Source organism: Xenopus tropicalis, chromosome 6 (assembly GCF_000004195.4).
Source record: "Xenopus tropicalis strain Nigerian chromosome 6, UCB_Xtro_10.0, whole genome shotgun sequence".
Classification (NCBI taxonomy): domain Eukaryota; kingdom Metazoa; phylum Chordata; class Amphibia; order Anura; family Pipidae; genus Xenopus; species Xenopus tropicalis.
The window spans coordinates 51,356,820-51,378,326 of record NC_030682.2 but is presented as its reverse complement, the minus strand read 5'-3'; the positions used below and the strand labels follow the sequence as shown (position 1 = coordinate 51,378,326).

Genomic DNA, 21,507 nt, shown 5'->3' with positions numbered 1-21,507 from the left:
CACCGCCACATAACATTTATAAACTTGATAAACTTGAACTTAAGTGTTCAGCTTAATAAAACACTAGGTTTTGTAGCAGTTAGAGGTATGTAATACATGTGTACAGCCTGTTTTTTTGTAACCATGTGCCTTAACAGTAGAGAGAAATCTGTCAGCGTTTTATAATAATCCATCTCTGTTGCTATTATTATAATGCTTTTCACTGCCATTATGGCTGTCGGAAAAGTGCTCAGGACTTGGCAAGTGAAGAACCCATGCATCATCTTCAGAGCTTCACGTGGTTTTCTGGCTTGTAAGGTAGAGCATTGTTTCTGTCTGAATGCCAAAAAGCCTTGAGTCTTAATGAAAGCAGGAATTTCCCATCAATTTATACAAAAGAGAAAGAACAGGATATAGCATTGGCACTTAAGATTTATGTACAGTGTGTGTGTCTGCGTATATAAATATTAATACACAAGAGCACACACAGTAGCACATTACACAATATCCTTTACATTATTTTCTTACAAACAATGCTTAGTAATGTCACCAGTTATAATCAGTGCTTAGTGATGTCACATGCCTCACTGAAACTTGTTTATTATAAATAATGTACACCCTGTTGTTCACCTTGGAGTCCCATGGCCTGTATAAGGGGGAAGACACATGGAACAGTACTAAGTAGCAGCTACTTGTCACAAATACTAAATGCCAGAAAATACCCTTGCATAGAGAATTGCCTCTGCTAAAACACACTTAGGGCTCTGGCACACGGGAAGATTAGTCGCCCGCAGCAAAACTCCCTGTTCCCTGTGACTAATCTCCCCGAGTCCCCTAATCTTGTAGGCAATAATAATTATTATACGGTGCCAGGTCAGATCATTATCTTTTAAAGTGATCCCTTTTTTGGAGCTCCCCACAGATCCTCTTTGGTGCCTGTCTGTGTTGCAAAAGAGTAGGACAATGGGGGATTGTTAGCCAATCACAACCCTGCATTTACACATGCAAAGATACACTGCAGTTCCCTGTCAGGTCTGCTTTGCTGCTGATTGGTGCAAAGTACTAAGGACACCTGGCTCGCCTGCACAGCCTAAGAAAGCAGCCAGTAGGAAGTAAAACAGATGGGCATTTTTGGGAGGAAATGTTTAATAAAGAAGCACAATTTTTTTTTCCAAGGACAGTGTAAATACTAGTAATAAGTATTATCTGCCTCTCAGTACAAATCAGTCAGTTACATGGAAAATGATATGCAGCTTATATATCAATATTCAAGTTTGTTTTTCTAAATCAATTAAACTTACATATCAAACGCTTGCTTATGTATTAATGTACCTAAATCCTCAAAGAATACACCCAATTCAGTAAAATTTATATATATATAGTGTGCTAACACAGTTTAATTAAACAATTTATAAAAGAGATCAGAGTTAAAGACAAAAATCTTTCGGGCACGCACGAAACGCGTCAGGCGTTCTGGATTTTTAAGAATGTAAATAAAGTTCGAGTTTTATCCATTCTCTGGCTGACCATGGTGCTTTGCGAGCCGCTTTCTTCAGAGATATGTATTAATGTAAATTATAATTAATCTCATGCAAATAAAAAAAACTCAAATACCCTCCAGTTTTTGAGTTTACAAATGCAAATAAAACTTGAATATCTCAAATTGAAAGTATCGCTTGACTTTGCCTAGGACAACTCCCATCCTTCTATAGAAACTCTGAAGCTTTAATGTTTTACAACTTTAATGTTGATAAATCTCCCCCTTAGACTAATAGGACCCTATAAGTTAATATGAAACTGTGACATGCAATTAGACTTAGGGCTCCTGAGAAACCACACAATGTGGTTTTCTGCTTTATTTATAAACACTGGGCAAATTTACACATGGGCAATAACCCATAGCAACCAATCAGTGATTGTTTCTTTTCAGCCAGCTGCAGGTTGAACAACTAAAACAAACATTTGATTGGTCTCTCTACATGCAGTTTATAAAAGTATAAGAAAAAGAAGGAAAACCAAGTCTGTGAGGGGAGCCTTAACATGAACATTGTTGTATTGTATGGGTATATGGGGCAGGTGCAGATACTTTGCCTGAGCTCCATTTCTGTAGTTGAACCTATTTTGGATTAGGTTTATCTGGTTGAGGGGGAAACTCATCTCAACATCCCAGTAGCAGTTCTCGTAACCAGGAGGGGGAGTATATTGAAGGCCAGAAGGCCTCAGTATATTAAAGGAACAGTAACACTAAAAAATGAAAGAGCTTTAAAGTGATTAAAATATAATGCACTGTTGCCCTGCACTGGTAAAACTGGTGTGTTTGCTACAGTAACACTACTATAATTTATATAATAAGCTGCTGTGTAGCCACGGGGGCAGCCATTCAAGCTGGAAAAAAGGAGAAAAGGCACAGGTTACATAGTAGATAACAGATAAGCTCTGTAGAATACAATAGTGTTTTATCTGTTATCTGCTATGGGCCTGTGCCTTTTCTCCTTTCAACTTTTACCAGTGCAGGGCAGCAGCACATTATATTTTAGTTACTTTTATACACTTTCATTTTTTGGTGTTACTGTTCCTTTAAGACAGAGGCCTTATATTATTCTCAGCTACCCCAAGTATTGTCATATTTTATCAATTCTAGCTGTCATTTAAAATTTTTATTGGTTTCAACTGTTAGAATAACCTCCTGAACAGTAGGGATATTAGTTGTTTTCCATTTAGAGGTAATAGCCAGTCTAGCTGGTGTAGCCATGTGGCTGACCAATCTCTGTGTTGGGTTGCTAAGGCAAGGAAGTTGGACCGCCAGTAATAGGTGGGGCATTTCAATATCTATTGGCAATTCTATTCTTAAAACTGTCTGTGTTAATTCAATAACTGCTTTCCAGTATTCTGTAATTCTGGGGCATGTCCACAAGATATGGCTTAACGTACCTCTAGTGGTGCAGCCTCTCCAACAGAATGGTTGTGTTTGAGGAAATATTTTTGCTAATCCGCTGGGTTAAGGGACCATATAGATGTTACCTTATAGATGCTTTGTTTCTTGTTGGGTACATACCACTATCTTACGGGCATTTTCTCAGATCTTAGACCACTGATGCAAGGTCAGGTCCGTTTCCATTTCTGTTTCCCAGTGTTGCATATATAAATGTTTTGGGAATGGATCTTCTGGAAGGGAGTTCAACAGCTGATATAGGTGAGGTTTCTGGCCTCTGTAGGGATAGGGGTCCCCCAGTACTTCTTTGTAGGGAGTAGGTTGCCTATTACTTTGGCACCAAGCTGGAATTCTGAGAGTTCTACATTGTGGGCAATTTATAAATGCAATTAGGACACAAATTAACAAATTGTTTTTTTTTTGTTTATTTAATTGAGAATTAACAGTTTGGTTGTATTGAAAACAGTACACATTTTATTCAGCATTTGCATTAAACCTTGTGAGGGGAATCAGTTGACTGACTGGCAGTACAAGGATTTTCTCTGATTTTTTTTTTTTTTTTTTTTTTTTTCTTTTGAGGTAGTGAAACTAAAGCCAAATGCCTTGTTTTACTGTCTGTGCTGGTCACATGATGCTCCATGTATCAAAGTAACAGCTTGCAAAACAGGAAGTTCACAGAATCGGTACAGTATAGGGGAGGAAGAATTCAGATAGTATGAGTTGTCACGAGGGCAAAGCATGGCAAATTGATTACCAGGCTGCGTGATAGTGCAGTGGTTAGCAAGTGCTGCCCTAAAACATTCAATATATAGAGCTTATCCGATCCAACCAAAGGTGCTAATTAACGTTTGATTTGGCTCCTGGTTTGAGCATAATAGATTGTGGTCCAGTGTTATGATTAGAAATTTTCCTTACATTTTTAACAGCATCCTGATTGCAATATGATATGTGGCCAGTCCTTACCAGATCTTTATTTGTTATTTTAAAGGAAGACTACAGAATAGATAACTTCATTTTTATAATGTGTAATGTGTTAACACAGTTAAACTGGCCCTACACAGGCAGATTTAATCTACTGATTTGGCCTCTTCAGAGCAAGTTGGCAGCTTATTGTGCAGTGTTTAGGGACCACTGACAGGCCTGCCCAACTGATGCCAGTCACACAGGTTTCAAAATCCTGTCAGACAAGGAGTTCATCAGCACATGCAACCCTCATACAATGGGTCTTTCTCTGTGGAACTGGCTTTCTGAGCCAAATCTGGCCATGATTGGCCATCTTTAGTTACAAATTCATTATGCAAAGAGATTTGTGTCACTTACCAAATATAAATGTTTTTTTTTTTTTAAACAGGATATAAGTGCCCAGTTTGCTCAAAATTTATTCCCACAGATGAAATGGATTTGCACCTTGTAATGTGCTTAACAAAGCCAAGAATAACATACAATGGTAAGTAATACTTTAATAATGATATACAATACACAAGAGCCTTGGATATCCTGTAAATTACATAATTATAAACAGCGTTTAATTTTGTCATCAATTCTAATTGGTGCTTAGTGATGTCATTGCTGTCACATGGTTCACTAAAACTTGTGTATTAGAATTAGAAATGTACCCCCTGTTGTAAAATATGAGGATATTAGAAGTTACCTCACAGTTCCATGACCTGTATAAAAGCACTTGGCCTTTTGGTTTCTGCTTTTATATGGTCATGGAACTCCTCAGTGACTTATAATATCATTTTATTATACAAAAGGGGGTACATTATCCATTATAAATATATGTATACTTTTTGTTTATGTATCACTAACGGGAAAAAAAACGGTTAAAACAAAAAAAACCATTAGCCAACCCTTTGCTTTCCTTGTGACAGTAGCTTTGCGATTGGGAATTATTTGGTTGTGAATGTAATAAAGCTTCTTAATGAAAAATATTATTTTTCCGCTATCTTTAAACAGGTTCTAAAAATTTGCAATACGCAAGTAAAAGTCACAAGTACAATGAAAAATATTACATTGCAAAATGTGATTCTTTTTCTTCTTATTTGAGCACAGTTGTTTCTGTTTGTAAATTTTATTACATTCCCACAAAAGTCATTAAATAAAAAAGGAATATTATATATTTAACAGATTTTGGCAGTGATACTATAATAAATAAATATCTGAAAGAAAAAATGAATGAAATGAATGAAAATTGCCCGTTGCTAAGAGAATGAAAACTTTGCTCTTATTATTGCAATTTAGCTTTTCTGGACAGTCTGTGCTCTCTGGCATTGTTACTGTAAATGCAAACCGACAGACTCCAGTATTATATAAGTTCATCCAATTTCAATGGATGCTTCAAGCTGAATCCTTAAGAACATTAGTGCTGAGAACTAGTTCAGACTGCATAGTAATAGGGCCATTTCTGGCCAAGCTAACTATAGAGCAGATTAGAGTGCTTAAACAGACATTTGCTCAGAAAACTGCATCAGCTGGTACATACCTTGTTAGGGATCCACAGTATTCTCCACAAGCACAGTCATTCTGTGAGATAAACATTAATCCCACTACAATGTGTGTGTATGAGGATTCATGGAAATTCAGTATGTTTATGCCATTACTAACTTCTCCCCCCAATAGAATGCTGATATATTTGTATTGTCAGAGATATTCAATAACTAAATCTGTTGACTGCTGATAACAAAATAAGAAAGCAAATATGTGTGTACTTAATTTATTGTTACTTATGTGTTCAGTACAGTTTCATTAATATTTTGCCTTCTGAGCCTCGCAGTTGCAAGTAGTAATGCACTGATTTCATAATTATTAAGGTAAGGGCAGGGCACAGGGTAGATTGTCAGCCTGCGGATAAGTACAGTCTGACAGTCCGCCCCTACGCTGCTAGTTGTGCCTGCACCGGGAAGCACTGAATTCACCCGGGTGCAGGCACACGCAGCCAATACCCGCCAACAAACAATTCTGTGCTTTTGGGCACAGGCACATGTAGAAGAAGAAGCATAGTGGTGAATTGGCAGCCTGCACTTATACGCAGGCTGACACTCAGCCCTGTGTGCCCTTGCCCTAAGCAGCTTGCCCACAATGTGCATGTGGATGTGATGATTTTGAGTATTAATAAAGCTTTTGGTGTCTTGCAGCATTGGGCTTCCATAACACTGATTTTTTTTGTAATGATTACAAATAGAATTAAATTGTGTGCTGTACCCTATATTAGACAAATCCTTGATGGAGAAGTGCCTAAGAGTACTTGTGGATAATAAATGGAGCTGTTGCAAGAAATTGAATTATAACCTTCACCTCTTGTATCAGTTATTGTTTGCTTTGTATGTAATTCTATGGGGCTGATTTACTAATCCACGAATCCGAATACCGAATGGGAAAAAAAATCGGCTTGGAAACGAACATTTTGCGACTTTTTTGTATTTTTTGCGACTTTTTCGTAGCCATTACGAATTGCTTGTAAATTGTCACGACTTTTTCGTAGCCATTACGACTTGCTCGTATATTGTCGCGACTTTTTGTATTGAGCGCTCGTAAACAGCGGGCAAACCTTTGCGACTTTGCATGATTTTGGAAGCCTCCCATAGGACTCAATGGCACTCTGCAGATCCAACCTGGCCCAAGGAAAGTCACGATACTGAAGCTTGAATGAATCAGAAACTTTCGTACTCTGCGCGATGGCTATGAAAAAGTCGCGACAATTTACGAGCAAGTCGTAATGGCTACGAAAAAGTCGCGACAATTTATGAGCAAGTCGTAATGGCTACGAAAAAGTCGTGACAATTTACGAAAAAAATCGCACAATACCGATCATTACGAAGAAACCGCATTCGGACGCTTTTCGGACGTTCGTGGATTAGTAAATGTGCCCCTATGTGTTTAATATATAAACTTTGTATGCAATTATGTAAGTCTAGTGTATTAATCCACTTATTGTACAGTGCTGTGGAACATATTGGCTCTTTATAAATAAATATTCTAGTCACTATTATTATTACTACTACTAATAATAAGTCTGTTAATTATCTGTTAAAATGAGGCATCAGTAGATAAGGATTTTCTGTTTGAATTGACTTTCTGTGATCAAAAATAATTGCTGGATGGTCAATTAAATTTGCCCCCGAAAGCTGGCATTCATATCTAGACAGCTGTGCAAGATGGTTAAAATTCTACCAAACCAAATGTGGGCATGTGTGAGCATCATTCAGCGTATATGGGTGAAGGAATGCAGAACGGTCCTTCTGTGCATGTTTGTATATCTGAGAAGAAAAAGTCACATTGTCTTTGCTGAAGTCAATTGAAAAAATCTCCACAGATAGCACTTGCAACAGAACCTGCTGTGTGTGGGATGCAGCTCTTCTTATTAATGGAGAATTTCCCAGCTTGCCCATATGTCAGCTCACATTTAGAAGAAAGCTCTCTATATAATAAACTATGCCATGTGTCATGTTCTCTCTTTAATGCAAAATAACTAGAAGATAAGCACTATTGAAATATGAACTGTACTTTCAGGGAAGTTGTCTCAAATGTATCTAATTATTCACAGCAGCGCTATGTGTTGCCGTTTACACACCCCCAAAGAGGTTTTAGGTACAGGACTGCTTTACACCAGAGCATGCTTCACCTTGCCCAACATGCTCTACAGTTTGTGTAACTAGCAAATTATCTGGCAGTGCTAGTGTAGGTAAGTACCATTAAGAGAGAGTGCATTTTATACAGAGTTTTAATGGTCTCAGTTCTGCTGCCAGTGCTGTAGTGATCCTAAATATGTACTTTTATCCTAAAAATACAATCGTCAAAATTTTGCGCACCAGGATTCTTGCAACTACTCAGAATATCTTAATGGTTTACAGGACTGTTATGTACACTAAAGTTTTCTGCCCACTCAGAGCAGATGTTTCAAATATTCCATTCATCCTGAGTACTTATGATGTGGGTGTTAGGTTTACATTTTACTTCCAGCCGCACACGTTAGCTCTTGATGCTGCTCCGGGTATTTCATAAAACAAGGCTCTAGTTTATGTTAGTTAAAATAAATGGAGAACAAAGCATTACTGTGTGTCTGCAAGTTGTAGACGATTAACCAGTGGTCTGTAGGCCATCAACTTGCTCCAAAGGGCTCAGTAACTCTGTTGCACATTAATGTAGGTATGTCAGCTATTTTAGACAGTCCCACCAAAAGTATTCAGCTATTACTGCTTGCACATACATTTCTCTCCTCTGAAAATGAAACATAATAGAAAAAAACATCAGTAGTTGCCATTAAATTGATAAAAATTCTTTCTGTCAGATTCTCATTCATGCTGTCAGTGGTTGGGCTTGCTTATTGCATCCGGATATGCTAACTACTTACATGACGTGCTAACCATAGCTTGGTTTAAATGATGACCTTTGAATGATGAAACAGAATTGTGATTTTAGTATGGTAACAGCTTGCTAGATTGCATGAGATAGAATGTTACGAATGAAATTGACAGAATGGTTGCAAAGACTTCAGTCGAGTAATTAGAAGATTGTTTAAAGGTGCATCCACTTGTTAGTAATCTTCGAGATTAAGCAGTTCCAGTAAATTGGCTGAAGTGATGGTAATATACAAGACCACATTAATATGAATAAGGAAAGTGGCAGGTATATACACAATTGAATTTTACAGCCATTCTCTCCATGCTCTTGTCTAATGATTTATAGATATATGCCTTACTTGCGCATTACCTAACTGAATGCTCTGTTTCACTGTTAATTTTCTGTCAGAGTGTTAATTCAGATGACCTTTAAATACCACTGATGACACCGAATGTGTGACATATCTTCATTTTCACTGCAGTCAGCTAGTTTTTGATCCATAATTTGTTGTGTTTAATTGAAATGTCTAAATGCCAGCGTAAATTACAGATTGCAGGAAAATTTAAAGCAAGAGAACACATTCTAAAGGGATGTTTTCTGTGAGCAAGGATTAAAAACACTGACTTTTTGCCCGTGGAGTCATTGGCAAACGGTAGTCCACATTCAGATTGGAAAACTGGAAATATTGGCAATTTTATTTAGCTTTATTCAGAAAGCTCAAAATTACTGGAAGGCCACAGAGTACATTTTAAGCAAATAACTCAGTTGGTCAAAATTATTTCCTTCTTCTCTGTAATAGTAACTAAGCTACATGAGTCCATACTGGAAGCAAAACAAGACTCAAGGTATCCAAGGTATCAAGAGATCCAAATAACAGGACAATCCCTTATTCAGAAAACCCCAGCATTCTTATTAACAGGTCCCCATACTACATATTTTATATTCAGTTTTTTGCCAATCTGTTGATATAGAATAAGGTTACCAGACCACTTGAAAATGCAGTGACACGTCTAGAAAATCCAGCTACTAAGGCCGCACCAATTGCAATTTAATTTAAATGCAGTCACTGCAGTCCAACATGCATTTATTAAACCTGTCCCTGAAGCTGGTAGCCTTTATATAGAGCGTTCCACTGTAATACTATTTCCACAGTTTCTCATATTTGCTAATTTGATAGAAGGTATTTAAAAATATATTTATGCCTTTATTACAAGCACATTTTACAAAGTGTCCAACATTTCGGTCTTTATTAGGACATTTTCCACCCTTGAGAGAGATATGGGTTCTTTTAATTGCCATCAGATTCTAAATGCCATTGTCCCACAAAGAAGAAGAAACTGAGGCTATTTACTTGAAATGGCCAATGCAGTTCCTAGACTTCAATATGACTGCAAATGTGTGGGTAGATTCCAAACACGCAGTGCTAAGAATATTTGTGAACTAGTAACATTGCATAAGGTGAGAAAGGGAGAAAATATATAAAACAAGATTAGAAGGACTGTTAAGCTGGCCATACACGTGGCGATCCGACGATGTTTCGTACGACCATCGGTCGCACGAAACATCGTCAGATCCGCCACACACCATTCAGGGCTGAATCGGCAGGTAAGGAGGTAGAAACAATAGGATTTCTACCTCCTTCTGCCGATTCAGCTCTGAAGGGAGAATTTTGGTCAGGCGCCTTCTATGGCGCCCGATCAAAATTTTCTAACCTGGCCGATCGACGAGCCGACCGATTTCAGCAGCTTCCTGCGACATCGGTCGGCTCGCTGACATACCATACACGCACCGATTATCGTACGAAACGAGGTTTCGTACGATAATATCGGTGCGTGTATGGCCACCTTTAGGGGCTACAAGGAAAGTTTGAAGTTTGTCGTTTCTGCCTAAGTGGTTTTTACTGTCTGACAGGTTGCCCAGACCTGCACAGGTCTCATTGCAACTTTTATTTTTTTCCAATTTGTAAAATCTAACAAATGAATAATTATTACACGCCTTACAGTCTGCAGAAAAGTCATGTTTAAACATGTTCCCTGCAGAGGTTGTGTTAGGGTTTCTGACAGGAATGTGCCATTATCACTAGTGATAGAAGAGAGCATCAAAAAACATCACACATTCCTGCAGCACAGGACTCTTGGATTCAGTGAGCAAGGATCCATTCTGCATTTTCTGCTGGGCAGGGGTCATTCTCTTATAGGCTGTCATACAAGCATTCAGAGGGTTAATGAAGCCACTTTATGGTGCATTTACCTCAGGGTGCATTAAAGAATCATAGCATCAGCTTCATTTATTCATTGTTCCCAAGGGCCTTCCAATTCTACTGTTTGTTTTCTTTAACCTTTGTATGTTAATGTATGAAAAAGGTGATGCCCCATGGGGAGATTAGTCGCCTATGGTTAAAAACAAGGGCACATAAGGCGGATTGTCAGCCGGTAGATAAGTTCAAACCATTCACCCCTATGCTTAAATCTTCCAATTCTGCCTGCACCCTGAAGCACTGAATCTGCCTGGGTACAGGCACAAGCAGCCAGTATTCACTAACAAACACTAAGGGGCTGATTTACTAACCCACGAATCCGACCCGAATTGGAAAAGTTCCGACTTGAAAACGAACATTTTACGACTTTTTCGTATGTTTTGCGATTTTTTCGGCGTCTTTACGAATTTTTCGTTACCAATACGATTTTTGTGTAAAAACGCGAGTTTTTCGTAGCCTTTACGAAAGTTGCGTAAAATCTTGCGATTTTTCCGTAGCGTTAAAACTTGCGCAGAAAGTTGCGCTTTTTTCGTAGCGTTAAAACTTACGTGAAACTTCGCACCTTTTAAGTTTTAACGCTACGAAAAAGGCGCAACTTTTCGCGTAAGTTTTAACGCTACGGAAAAATCGCAAGATTTTACGCAACTTTCGTAAAGGCTACGAAAAACTCGCGTTTTTACACAAAAATCGTATTGGTAACGAAAAATTCGTAAAGACGCCGAAAAAATCGCAAAAAATACGAAAAAATCGCAAAATACCGATCTTTACGAAAAAAACGCAATCGGACTCATTTCGACCCGTTCGTGGGTTAGTAAATCAGCCCCTAAGAGCTTCCTCTAGGAGGTGATTTTTAAGGAGCGTTAGGAAGAGTGTTAGCATTAGTTACTGTGCGTACTGCATCCTGCATCGTAAATCACCCCTTTAAAATAATAAGTGAAATCCCAGGCAAAGACCTGCTCTCAGGATTGTTAGCAAGTTGCTACATACATATCAGAGACACAGAAATCCAGCCAGAGATCATCTTACAGTAAATACATACAAAGTCCTCCCCTGCCAGTGATTTTACATATATTTATCCTACTTACTGCTAACTAATCGCTCAAACACAACAAGCAATTAGAGAAAACAAAGCCCTATAGAGAGCCTTGTGGTGCACCACTTACAGCTGCAGAGCATGAACCATGGGCCATTATTCCTTCAGCCAGTGTCCTGTACATATACACATTGATGCCACTTGATCCGATTACCATGTTTATAAGCAATAGTTTATCTGGCACAGCTGGGAAATACTTTGTACTTTTAATCAGACCCAATCTACTGCATTATTGATACTGCTTCCTACTCAGGTCCCCATGAAGAGGAACAGGAACGTTCCCTCACAATTTAGCAGCATGAACAGCTTGTATTGCAAAAGCTACATGGATTGGGTAAAAAAAAAAATCTCAATAATTTCCCTTAATACTTATTTAAAAGACACCAAGGATTTTTCTGAGAGAAGGAAGTTTGACACAGAAGATCAAGTATACAGAACAGAAGGATAAAATGTGGTGTCTCTTTTCACTGAGGAGCAACAGTTCTATAAGTGTTTGTGATGTTACCAAACCACCCCTTTTATCACTAGGATAGTAATTAGAAATATTACTTTCTAAAAGTGCACTGGCATACCATGTTCCCCCTACTTATTAACAGTGGGCACCATCTTGTAAGACTATGTGCCCTCTCCATGGTGCTTAATAATGACCATCATTGTTAGGCCTCAAGCTCAACCTACTGTAAAACACCAAAACAGTGTCAGGTGCTTACACTGGTAGAACCCTTCCTTGTATAGGGGGTCACAGCTCTTATGTGGGAAAAAAATCCAGTTGCACTTTTAAAGTTGTTGCTCAGTGAAAAGGTTTTATTTAGCCCATACAGGTAAGGCAATGTTTCGGGCCCTACTGAACCCCTTATTGGGCCTAGTGTGAACAAATGCGAGCCAACGGTGGGATTAAAGGGACCTCCTCTTTTTCTGTGATGTCTCAACTCTTGTATGGCAAAAAGAGTTCTGTTTAGTCCAGTCATGCCCATATTGTAAAAGTCCAACTTTGAATCAGTCTCAAAATCCTGAAAGTAAAAGAGTAATATACACAATTGCTATTTAAAATAAAGATCAAACATACCTGAGACGTGTTTATAGTCCAACCTTGCATACTGTACTCAAACACATCTCTGTATGCAGGAGTAGTAGTCCACACACAGGGTGCCAATGCTGATCATGTTAGTAACCTTAAAAGAAAACAATACATTAGAAACAACAGGAAACCTTAATAAGCACTACATATTCATGTATGTATAAGAAACAGAAAGTAACAGGAAGAAGTGTGAAAGCAAAAGACAGAACTCTGTCCATTCATTGGCTGATGGTGCCTAGCATGTATGTGTGCCTAGGCTTGTTTGTGTGCACTGTGAATCCTATGATCCCAGGAAGTGGACCGTAATTTTTAAAATGGCAATTTTCTATTACCCAATTTTTCTAGTACCCAAGGGCACATACTACTAAAAAACATGGTTTATTTACATTAAGCAGGGTTTTACATATGCTGGTTTAGGCACTATATTTTATAGAGACCTACATTGTTTGGGGGTATAGTTTTCATTTAAAGCTGAATGGAGTTGCTGTACGTTGGGAGGAGATGGGAACCCAATTAGTGAGGCTAATGAGGGGTTACAAGTCAGTGTAACTGACTGACACTAACACTGTGGTAGGAAGGATCTTGTATCTGTGTCCTGATCCTGGCCCTGCTTGGTTCCCTGGCAGCCCTGCAGCATATCACTTTGCTAAAGGTTATGTACACATGCCCTGCCTGGGCAGCAAAAGGGTGACTTATAAGTTACAAAAGAAAATACAACCTGTGTGCCACAAAGTGTAAACCTCAGTGAAGGGGCTCAATCAGACAGTGGTGTAGGTTTCGCCGGGTCCACTTCAATAAGTACCATGTGGGGTCTGGGGTCCTTCCTCTGGTGCAGGAAGGACCCCAGAGGTCCAAAACATGTAGTGCTAAACCAATAAACAGAACGCATTTGGCTCTCCAGTGGATTTTTTTATTTGTTTATTTTTACATGACTTATAAGTTACGTGATTACCTTGCTTTGTGGCAACGGAAAACTGACTGAGAGGTGACTACTCAGTCTCTGTCTAGCCCCGACTCTGTTATCTCACAGTTCTCTAAGGGCTTTTACACACGGGTAGATTAGTCGCCGCACAACAAATCGCCCTTGTCGCGGGAGACTTATCTCCCCGTGTGTCACAGCCCTAAGGCCATTCTGATAGGGCACAGTACAGGTCAATTAGTTACATTTTGCTGCCGAATGTTTGGGCTACAAAAACGTGCTTGAAATCTCGTTGTGCGCCAATGTACTATTATTGTTAGCGCTACTAAGAAAAAAAATTGGGATGACAAGCAACTAATAAACAAAGAAATTGGAACGACAAGCAACTAATAAACTTGTTCCTGGTAGTGTTAATAATCCAGACATGCTATGTCAGCAATAGTTGTAGCCGGTCGATCTCTAGTGATGGGCGGGTCAGGGCTGCCTGAAATTAGTGATCATATGGAGGGTTAATCTGTACTGAATTAGTGGCTGTTTGGGTTTATATGTTTAAAGTCCATCTGATTTTCAGACACACATGGCTAAATATTTACAAAGTGAATTACACAGTATAACCCATCAGTCTGTGGTGATATTCCTAAAGTCCATATGTGCTATGTTTATTACTGCTCTGCTTGAGTGTATTCTCCATTAAACCCAATGCAATGTATGAATGCCCTGTTTGGCTGCTGTCTGGGGTAATAGGCACAGTGTAACAAAATCATAGTGAAGAATAATTATGTGTGTCTGGACCTTTGAATAGACAAGACTAAAGGATGTTACCAAAGAGACCTTGACCCAATGCTTTCTTGCTGCCCCAAGTGTTTTTAAGCCAGCCATAGTGTTTCCATAGGAGCTTTTCTCAGCCAGTATTAATGGGGTTGCTCACCTTTAGAACCTGTTCCATTGGGTGGGTCATAGAGGGATACCAGGAGGCGATTTATTCCAGCTCCCTTTCATGTGTTATATATATATGTGTATATATATATATATATATATATATATATATATATATATATATATATATATATATATATACATTTTTTTTTTCATTTATCTTCTATTTCTGTCACTAAAGGTCAGTTCAGCCAGCAATAAGCACTTGCCATTATTGGACTCTGTCTTGTGCTTGGACCTTGCATGAGCATTGAATTGACTTATAACTGATGATGTTATATCTGACAGGTGTAAAAAGAAAAGAAATCAGTGATCACTTTATCATTTATTAAATGTGACCAGCATGAAGAAAACATGCCAAGCTCCTCTGATTAAGCATCACGGGCCCTTGGTACTAATATAAAGATATATTATGAATAATGTATCCCTGTTGTAAAATATAAGGGTATTATCATTTTCCCGGGGAGTTCCACGACCATTCAGCCAAGTGCTTTTATACAGGTCATGGAACTCCAAGGTGACTTCTAATATACTCATATTTTACAACAGGGGGAGGTTCAGTACATTATTTATTATAAAACACAAGTTTCATTGAGTTACGTGACAGAAATGACATCATTAAGTGTCAATTATACCTCAAGACATTACTAAGTGCCACATATATATATAGAATTTACAGGATATGTATGACTTGTGTATTATATATAAAGATAATGTAACTTCATTGGGAAATTCCAAAGCGAGAGCCCACAGGGATACATATTTACACTGCACATAATTTTATTTTTGCTTTTGACTTTTCACAGAGGACGTCCTCACTAAAGATGCTGGCGAGTGTGCGATATGCCTGGAAGAACTGCAGCAAGGGGACACGATAGCAAGACTGCCATGTCTATGTATATATCACAAAGGGTAAGGCCTCTCTAGCTCTCACTACTTTCCTGCTACTTTTGTACATTTACATTGGCCAACAGCCCAGCGGCAGTACCATAATATCACAAAGACGTGATTAAGAAATCTCTCATTTTTAGCAAATAAGAATTTTTTAAGTTACATTTGTTAATTCCTTACTGTGTACCACATTCATGGTCAGCAGTCAAGCCTGAGATATATATATTTATATACTGTACAAGCACATTCAGGGATACTAAAGGTTATGGCACGCGGGGCAGTGTATTTTAGCTAAGAAACACCTGAAGCCACCCATGCCACTTCCTATTTATGTAAAGTGAAGCTGCTGACACAGCAAGTACAGTTGGTACAGGAAATCACACTCCCATCAGGCAACAAAGCACCCAAAGTACTGCATTCCCTCTGCATCTTTAAAAAGTTATGTAAGAAATCTGTTTTACCCATTGCAGTTCACACAGGGAGCCATTCACAAGTATTTTCAGGTGCTCTGTTACCTGTGGGGAAGTGAGATTTCTTTTGAGCGACAAATTTCCCTGTCTGCCATTGCCATTAGAGTAAATAGGAGATAGAAGGGGCAGTTTTACCTGTTTCCCCACTTGCTAAAATGCAGGAGACCAGCATGTGCTTTACGGCTACTGTCAGATGGGACCAGTTATTGGCCTGCATATAAACATAGGCTGAGAATCAGCTGATCCGCTGGCCTGTGTAACTACCGAGAAGCACTGCGTTGTCCATGAGTATGCAAAACTTCATTTCCATGTCGAAATCTGTTCCATGTGTCTGTAACCAGAGCGACGCAGTGCCGTCATTTTTTTTTCCTTTTCTTCTACTTTTCTCCAACTCTGTGTCTTTTACTCACATATTTTTCTCTTTTAGGTGCATAGACGAATGGTTTGAAGTAAATAGATCGTGTCCCGAACATCCTTCCGACTAGACTACTAGGGTCCTGTATGATAGGTAACAGCACTTTTGTGTTTCACTTTCTTGTGCTCATGAGGTTAGCACTCACAAGGCACCTTTTTCACTAGTCCGATCTAAAATGGCTCCTGTCCTTCATATAGACCCCTGTATGGTCACGGAGGGCTTACAGTTACCAAATGAAAGATCAGGGTGCACCCAAAGCCCCATTAGGGTCTGTAATCATTTGTACCTGCATGTCATACACACTTCTTTTTGGGATCAGATGCAAAGCCGTGTCCAGAGTTTCAGAGTGGGGTATGTAACTGAGGTGTTAATGGCATTAGCATGTAATTGTAATGGTGCACTTATTGACACCACCCACTATCCACTGTGGGAAACCTGAAAATACAACCATGTTTGCGGTGTCGGTAACGCCAGGGTCCCCAGCAGCAGTAGGCGCTTTGCACTCAGTTCATTAGAGCAGACTAGATGAACGCTATGGTGCTAGGGAATGCAAGGAGTGTGTTTGCATCAGTGGCATCAGTACACGTAAACATTGCATTCTTTTCATCGCTTGCTGACATAAATGTTTTTTTTTTTTTTCATTAATTTTCATTTTACATATAATATCACTGACATTTTGCTTACTTTTTTCTCACCCACTCTTTCACCTAAAACTCCAGCATCATGTCGCTTCTAGCAACTGTAATAAAGCTGGGATATTCAGTTTCATTCTGCACACACAAGGGCTGGTGTATACCCTCAAGTGCAACAGTGCATGAAACACCATTCATTAAAGGTCCTTCCTTCCAAACATGCTTCTTGCATTTCCATGTACTTAAAGGAGCGCTAGTGTGCGCACTCTGCTTCGCTCATGGATGACGCTCTTGTGCGCACATTGACAAATGGGAAGCCTGAAACTAGCACCACCCTGAAATGGCAGTAATTTCAGGGTTACCCAGGCAGGGTGCATCAGTGGATAGAACACTAATACTGTTATTAGTACCGTGCATTGGCCATTCCCACTCTGTAACTGATGGCTACAGTTTGCATGTGATGTGCCAAAATGTGCACTCCTGGGGCTTTTCTGTAAATCACATGCAATTATGTTGGATGCAACTTAGCATGCACCTATGTTCTGGGGAATACGTGCCACTAAAATGTGCACTTAGCACCATCCTGTGTTATGTTCTCCAGCTGCGCTTCCCAGGTGTCCCCCTTGCTGACACAACTATGTGGCCCTTGTTTTAAACTGACATCTCTAAACTCATCCTTTGACAAAGTGATTGTTGTTATTACTAAACAACTGATTCCTTCCAAATTCCATAGTTTTTCTATGAAAGCTTCAAACACATCCACCCATGTAACACTGGTTTAGTGGAACATACCAAGGCAATCTTATATTGTTTTTTTGGCATTAACCCTCTGCTCCCCGCTCATGATCTTCTTTAACCCAGAGACCCTTATTGAACACTAGCAGCATCCTTAGGGCATAAACTACACTTTATTTATGCCCTGTGTTGACTGTGTGGCACTATTTGAAAATTATTATAAAAGCTAGCGAGTCATGTGGAGCATGTTCTATAGAGCAATTTATTTTCCTTTCTCACTGTGTCTGTCTGCGCTAAGCTCATGTATTTGTGCGTCTAAGCAGGTTGCCTCTCTGTTTCGGTGAGTGGGAAAGCCAATGACTACAGTGAGTACCTGAGAGACAGCATTGTATCCAGCCTAAGCACCGAGACTGCTGTGAGTGCAGTGAGCGCGGGCCAATGAGCAGCAGCAGCCCCAGTGCCAGTGACTCCGTCCCACGGATGATAAAGGACTGCCTCCGAGATCAGTGTGCCAAACCTTCTTACACGGACACACACACAGGGATTCTTTAGAAATGCTGCACATACTCTTTTGCCCTTCCATTCCTCTTAATGAACATTTTCTATGTGAAGGCCAAAGTAACCCCGTGTCCTAGCGTTCTTTTTTTAACATTGTATATTGATGGGAGCCGATAAAAGTTGTAATTTTTTTTCCTCTCATGTGAAAGTTTCTAAATAGCAAGTACAGATTGTAATATAAAAGGTTCCTGGGCTTGAGGTACTTTCTAGCAGAACTTTTCATTGTATCCCTTCTTTTTCTAGATGCCAAATTCAATACGGTTCACTTGTCTCTGTATCTGCTCACTTGTGGTACGTTCCTTTGGGAGAGGGGGGAGTGGGATGCAGCCACCTGTACTGAGCAAGTTCTTGGCCTGACCCTGGAGTCCATATTTGTTCTGGGAAGTACCACAAGGGTGGGGGCATCCAAGGCCATTATGATGGAACTGTAACCCATGTCCCATGTACTCGTAGCCAACAACACTTCCTAAATATATCAGTTGCTGCCATAATTATCTGCCTGCCTTTCATGCCAGCGGCACTCAAGCCCAGCAGTGATCACAATAATGATCCCTTAATGCTTTCATCTCAAAGCACTTTTTAAGGCCACGTCATCCATTCACCTTGCTTTGCTGATGAGAATCCGTTATGGACTTTTATAAATCTTTCAAGCAGTCAGGGAAAATAAGCCATTCAAGTGCCATTTATGACAGGGCAGTCGTGCTGATCATTTGTGTTTACACAAGGGGACAGATACTGAATTTTCCATGTTTACCTTTAAAGAACATTCCTTCTGAACCTGCTGGGAACTGCTCTGCTTTGTTTAAAGGAAAAAATACATGATTTGTAAGTACTGCTCAGTTTCCCTTTACTCGTAGCCTGGAGCCCACAATCCATTTTGACTGCTGTTGTGTTTAGGTGGAAATGGCAGTGGCTGAAACATCCCAGTCTGCCTGTTGCCACTTCCCATGGAGCTTCCTAAGGAAGACATAGCCGTGATAGGCAGACCACCACCACCACCTATCATCACCATGTCTGCCCAAGGCTACGGATTCTCAGCCCAGTCTGGCATTAGCCCTAGGCAGACATGGTGATAACGGATCACTGCTTAGAAAATCTCACTTTAGCAGTTCTAAGTGGTGGTTCAATTATCATGGTGCCTATTCTCCATACCTCTCTATGGGGGGGTAGTGATAAACAGTGAAATATTCCGCTGCCTGAGTGCAGCAGCAGTCAGAACACACTGTGTGCCATTAGTCTTACACAGTCGTTTCCCATACTGGGGGCTGGTACCCCAAGGAGTGCCATTAGGAATGAATGGGATGTTGGCTTATTGGCTAGCCCAGATGTGATGTATTATAGATGGGGAGCTGTTATGGCAATGTTTTATTTCTACCCAAAATGGATGGTTCTCTGCCCACATGGCTGTCGGGTGGAAAAGGCAGAGTTACACATGTATATTTGGCTTTAGCCAGACTGCAGAGTATGAGGGCCAGTGTATTGTAGAACTTAGCCTCACTGCATATTTGTATTTATTCATATCAGTGGGAACTTCCACTACCAGTAATAACTTGTTGAAGCACTGACCATAGGCCAGGAATTGGCAGAACTACAGCTACCAGCACTGCTCCCAGGCACTCTGTGTGGAAAATACACCCATTTATACATAAGGTACATTTTCCCTTTATTTAAACCCCAAGCACATCCTTTGTACTTTTCACATTGGTTGTGTAATATGGCTGAATTCTCAGTCTGGCTGTCAGTCCTTACACCTCTACACAAGCCACAAGCACTGTGAGCAAAGCCCTGAAATCCTTCTGCAGTCCCATTGGTCTGAAGTGGCTCCATTGCACTGCAGCTGCAGTCTTTCAATGCAACTCTGTGTAGCTTTCCTTTAATAAAGGACCCTTATATACACAACATCGTTTTTAAAGGTGTCTGTTAAATGGTTAATATAGCGCCAGCTCATGTAGGTAATGTGGGCAGGGTGCAAAGCTGAAGCGCCGTTTGCTCTCCTGGAAAGAAGTGCAAGAGTTGTGCCCCTCTCTCTATACAGCACTGCATATAAGAGGGACGGAGGGTTGCAAGCTGGGGGAGGGTGCCAGGGGGGGCAGGGAGCTATGGCAGGAGGCAAATATAAGGTCCCCATATGTCTGGCTGGCTGTATTGTGGCTCTAAAGGCCATGCTTCTGCCACCCTAGGCCTTCCTGCAGTTGCCCCTAACCCTTTATAAATAGGTGCCCATGTCTGTTGGAAATCACTGGGCTAATATATGATGTGAATTTGTAATCTGTAATCTAATATGCTGTACAAATGAAAATAAAAGGGATTACATTCAGATTCTGTTCTTTTTCAGTTTAGCAGCATGCCCTTGTGGGAGGGGGGACCATGGGGTTTTATATACAGGATTTAGCTGGACTTCTCATTACACAGTGGCCATCATGCTCTGTGCAAGCCATACAACAGGGGTGCCCAACCAGGAGGCCTCTGTATTAGTATGCCAGTGGAACTGGAAATTGCATACATTGTTTGTATTAAAGGAAGTGCAGTTGGGCACAGTGATACCATGTGCAGTAAAGTGCTGAAATGTAATACAAATTGGTGGATATGATGTAATTCCCAGCAACCCTAAGTAGATCTTAGCTGTTAGTGAAATGCTGGGAGTTGCAGTTCAGATAGAGCTGCTGGGGCCCTGCTTGGACGTCCTTGTCATTTTAAGCAATGAAATGTCATTTGTTGATGTTGTACATGCACCATATATAGTTTTTATGCAGATTATTGCCTTATTGTCTACAAAGTAACCCTGGCCGTAGGGCATTTTAATGGTCTTTCTGTATCTGCTGCATTTATCCAGTTAGATCTGGCAGCTAGCTGAGAGTCATGGGACTGGTAGTGCACCCGGTGCGCAGTAGGTGCCTGCCCAGTCAAACGACACAGGAATAATTCACCTCTCCGACTCTGGTTACACGGTACTTGTTTTAATGCAATAAATCATTTGCCTCAAACCTATAAATATGAGTAGTGATTCTGTTCTAATGTGAAGCCCAGTCAGTATATCAGTATATAAGGCATCTGAATAAATGCTTCTTGTGGGGATGAAAGGTTTGAATGGGTACTCAAAACAGGAATACAGATATGGGATCTGTTATCCGGAAACCCATTATCCAGAAAGTTCCAAATTATGGGAAGCCCATGACCCATAGACTATATTTTTTTAAATGATTTCCTTTTTCTCTGAAATAATAAATCGGTACCTTGTACTTGATCCTATTGGGGCTTATTATATTATA

General features: G+C 39.9%; 1 protein-coding gene across 1 annotated transcript in view; it reads left to right on the top strand.

Moving 5' to 3' along the window:
- Positions 1 to 21,226, top strand: part of znrf2 (zinc and ring finger 2, E3 ubiquitin protein ligase) — a 66,287-nt gene extending 45,061 nt beyond the window's left edge. Inside the window, exons 2-5 of the mRNA XM_002937851.5 lie at positions 4,263 to 4,358; positions 15,344 to 15,449; positions 16,326 to 16,406; positions 18,004 to 21,226. Of these exons, the coding sequence (XP_002937897.1) occupies positions 4,263 to 4,358; positions 15,344 to 15,449; positions 16,326 to 16,383 (260 nt within the window). The 3' untranslated portion in view covers positions 16,384 to 16,406; positions 18,004 to 21,226. The remainder of the gene's footprint in view (positions 1 to 4,262; positions 4,359 to 15,343; positions 15,450 to 16,325; positions 16,407 to 18,003) is intronic.
- Positions 21,227 to 21,507: the final 281 nt, after the last annotated feature.